Genomic DNA, 2,500 nt, shown 5'->3' on the forward strand with positions numbered 1-2,500 from the left:
TTTGTCATTGTTCGCAAAAAGTTCTTCCAGCCAATGCACGAGATGTTATGGACCAAATATTCTCGATTGGGTTTAAATCGGGGCTTTGACCTGGCCAAAATATCACATCAATTAAATTATCAGAAAAACATTTTTGTGACTTTAGCAGTGTGTGTAGGGACATTATCATGTTGAAAAATAATGTCCTGGGATATTCCCAGCTTCTGGATACTTAGTAACAGTCCTGTTTCTAGCATTCGAATGTATTTCTTTGCATTGATTGACTTCTCACATCTAATAAGTTCCTCAACTCCTGCTGCAGTAAAGTCCTCATACCATTATCCCTCTATTCCCGTGTTTAACTGTCTATTTTATACAGCTTGGCGAAAAGTGGATGCTCTAGGGCGACCAGATCCAGATTTCCCGTTTACCAATCCTTCGACTTCGAACCTTTGACCAATTTGCTTCACTACAGAAAGAAATATTTTGACATGTTCTTTTCTGAAAATATAAAAAATCTGCTTGTAAATCATTTTGGAATGCCTTAATCCTGCAATTCATTTTTTTTATATCCTCACTAAGATGTGGTTTTACCATTTTTAGGATTAATTTTCCACTTATTATTATATGCTATAATAATAATGATCTGCAAAATAGAAATTTTCAGTTAAAATTAACAAAAATTCATGGAATAATATTGAAAAATCAATTTCTTCCTTCTTTCACTCTTGCCCCCCCCCCCTTTTTGCTCATGAGTGTATATATCATCGTAACTTTTGTACAATTTAGGGTACATAATCAATCGTCACTCTGCCGCAAAATAATTGAATAACGCCATTTGCACACTGAACTTATTTAGAAAGGTATGAACTCACAGATGTGTCAGTTAATCAAATATATCACAAAGTTAATGATTAATCAGTTATTTTAAATCTTTATTTGATTTTTAAAATTATTTTGTTCACAAATATGTCATCCCATTCTTTGTGTTTTTGCAGGTAATTATAATTACACCAATATCGCATGCGTTGAAATTAAAAGAGAACTACAATTTTAAGGTCGTGGGCCATGTACCTGCGGGGTAAGATCAGTTTGTTTTTGTATTATTAAAGAAAGTATCGCTGTCGGAAAACAAACAAACAAACAAACAAACAAACAACAACAAAAATAAAACATCACAGTGTAGTATCTGTTCTTCAGATGCTGCACTTCAATTTCTTGTTCTCTGTCAGTGGAGGAGAAGCCTTCACGACTGAGACAAGTTTTAATTTTTGTTCCTTTTCTCCACATTAAAAAACGGCCCTGGTGTCTAACTCTGTCCCGTGGGGAGGCATTGTAAATAGGAACAAAAAAATATAAAACAATTATTTTTTATTTTCATATCTACAATTTTCTTCCTTTTTAAAATGTTTTGATTTTTCATAGAAATTTTTTTTATATAATTATTCTTAATATTTTGTAAGTAAAGTGGTCGCCTGTAGTCGAAGGCGAAACCTGAAGGATACATTTCCATTAGTTACTACAATGATGTGTAGGAGAGAGTGCCTCCTTTTCGAGTGATAACACCTTTAATATTGATCATCGCCTTACCACCAAGTGAGTATTTCGCAAGGTTATATTAGGTGCCATTTTAAATATTTGGTATGTCTCGATTGAGGATTGAACCCAGGTGTCACAGCTTGTTAGCGAACACTATAACCATTATGCAATTTTTAAAAAAATGCAGCAAATCTTTTAAGTCGTATGATTTAAAACAATAGATGTTCTTACTAGTATGTTATTGTTTGGGGCAAAGTTTTATATATCGGGATTCTATGCCAGTAAGTAGAGAATTTCGTCTACATAGAACATGTCCGCATAACTTAGGGCAAGCGGAAATAGATCCAGTTGCAACCGATGAAGGTTCAAGGATCATCGCTACAGACAAAATGGTGTGACATAGAGATGACGTCAAGTGTTTGGAGGGACTGTATAGAGTTTCTAGTAAGTCGAAGACGGATAGCGAGAGAGGCGACTTGCGTCTAACAATATAAAGAGAATCTAAGTGAATGTTGCCTCGAGACTCTGCCATACGTTATAAAATAAATAAATAGTTAATCGCCCCAAATAATTAGAAGTTATCTCCCTTTGATCAATAATTTTTTTTTATTTCTATTTACATTTTCAAAATTTGTAGTTATCTCCCTTGTTAATTCAATAGATTTAACATTTTAAATTTTGGTGTTCCAACGAAAAAAACTGATCAACCATACATTAGAACAGCATTTTAAAGTAATATAAACGATAAGTAATTATTCTAATTGGAAGACAAAATATAACAGCATGCCAAAAGATAGACTGACGCAAATTGAAACAGATTTTATCATGGAGATAAAAAAGTTATATATATACATTTTCTAAAAATTAACTTTTTCTTTTAACCTTATTCATAATTTTCTATTTTACTTTATTTAGTCATCAACATAAAATTAATAACTTATTTTATTTTATTTTATTTAATTTTAATTTAATTTTATTTTTA

The 2,500-nt window shown here is 31.9% G+C and overlaps 1 protein-coding gene across 1 annotated transcript in view; it reads left to right on the forward strand.

Moving 5' to 3' along the window:
• The window catches only part of LOC145257514 (pendrin-like), a 169,312-nt gene that overhangs the window by 58,931 nt on the left and 107,881 nt on the right, over positions 1-2,500 (forward strand). Inside the window, exon 7 of the mRNA XM_080115665.1 lies at positions 978-1,060. Coding sequence (XP_079971791.1) covers positions 978-1,060 — 83 coding nt within the window. The remainder of the gene's footprint in view (positions 1-977; positions 1,061-2,500) is intronic.

Source organism: Euprymna scolopes, chromosome 3, assembly GCF_053919585.1.
Source record: "Euprymna scolopes isolate OS-2025 chromosome 3, ASM5391958v1, whole genome shotgun sequence".
In the NCBI taxonomy this organism is placed as follows: Eukaryota; Metazoa; Mollusca; class Cephalopoda; order Sepiida; family Sepiolidae; genus Euprymna; species Euprymna scolopes.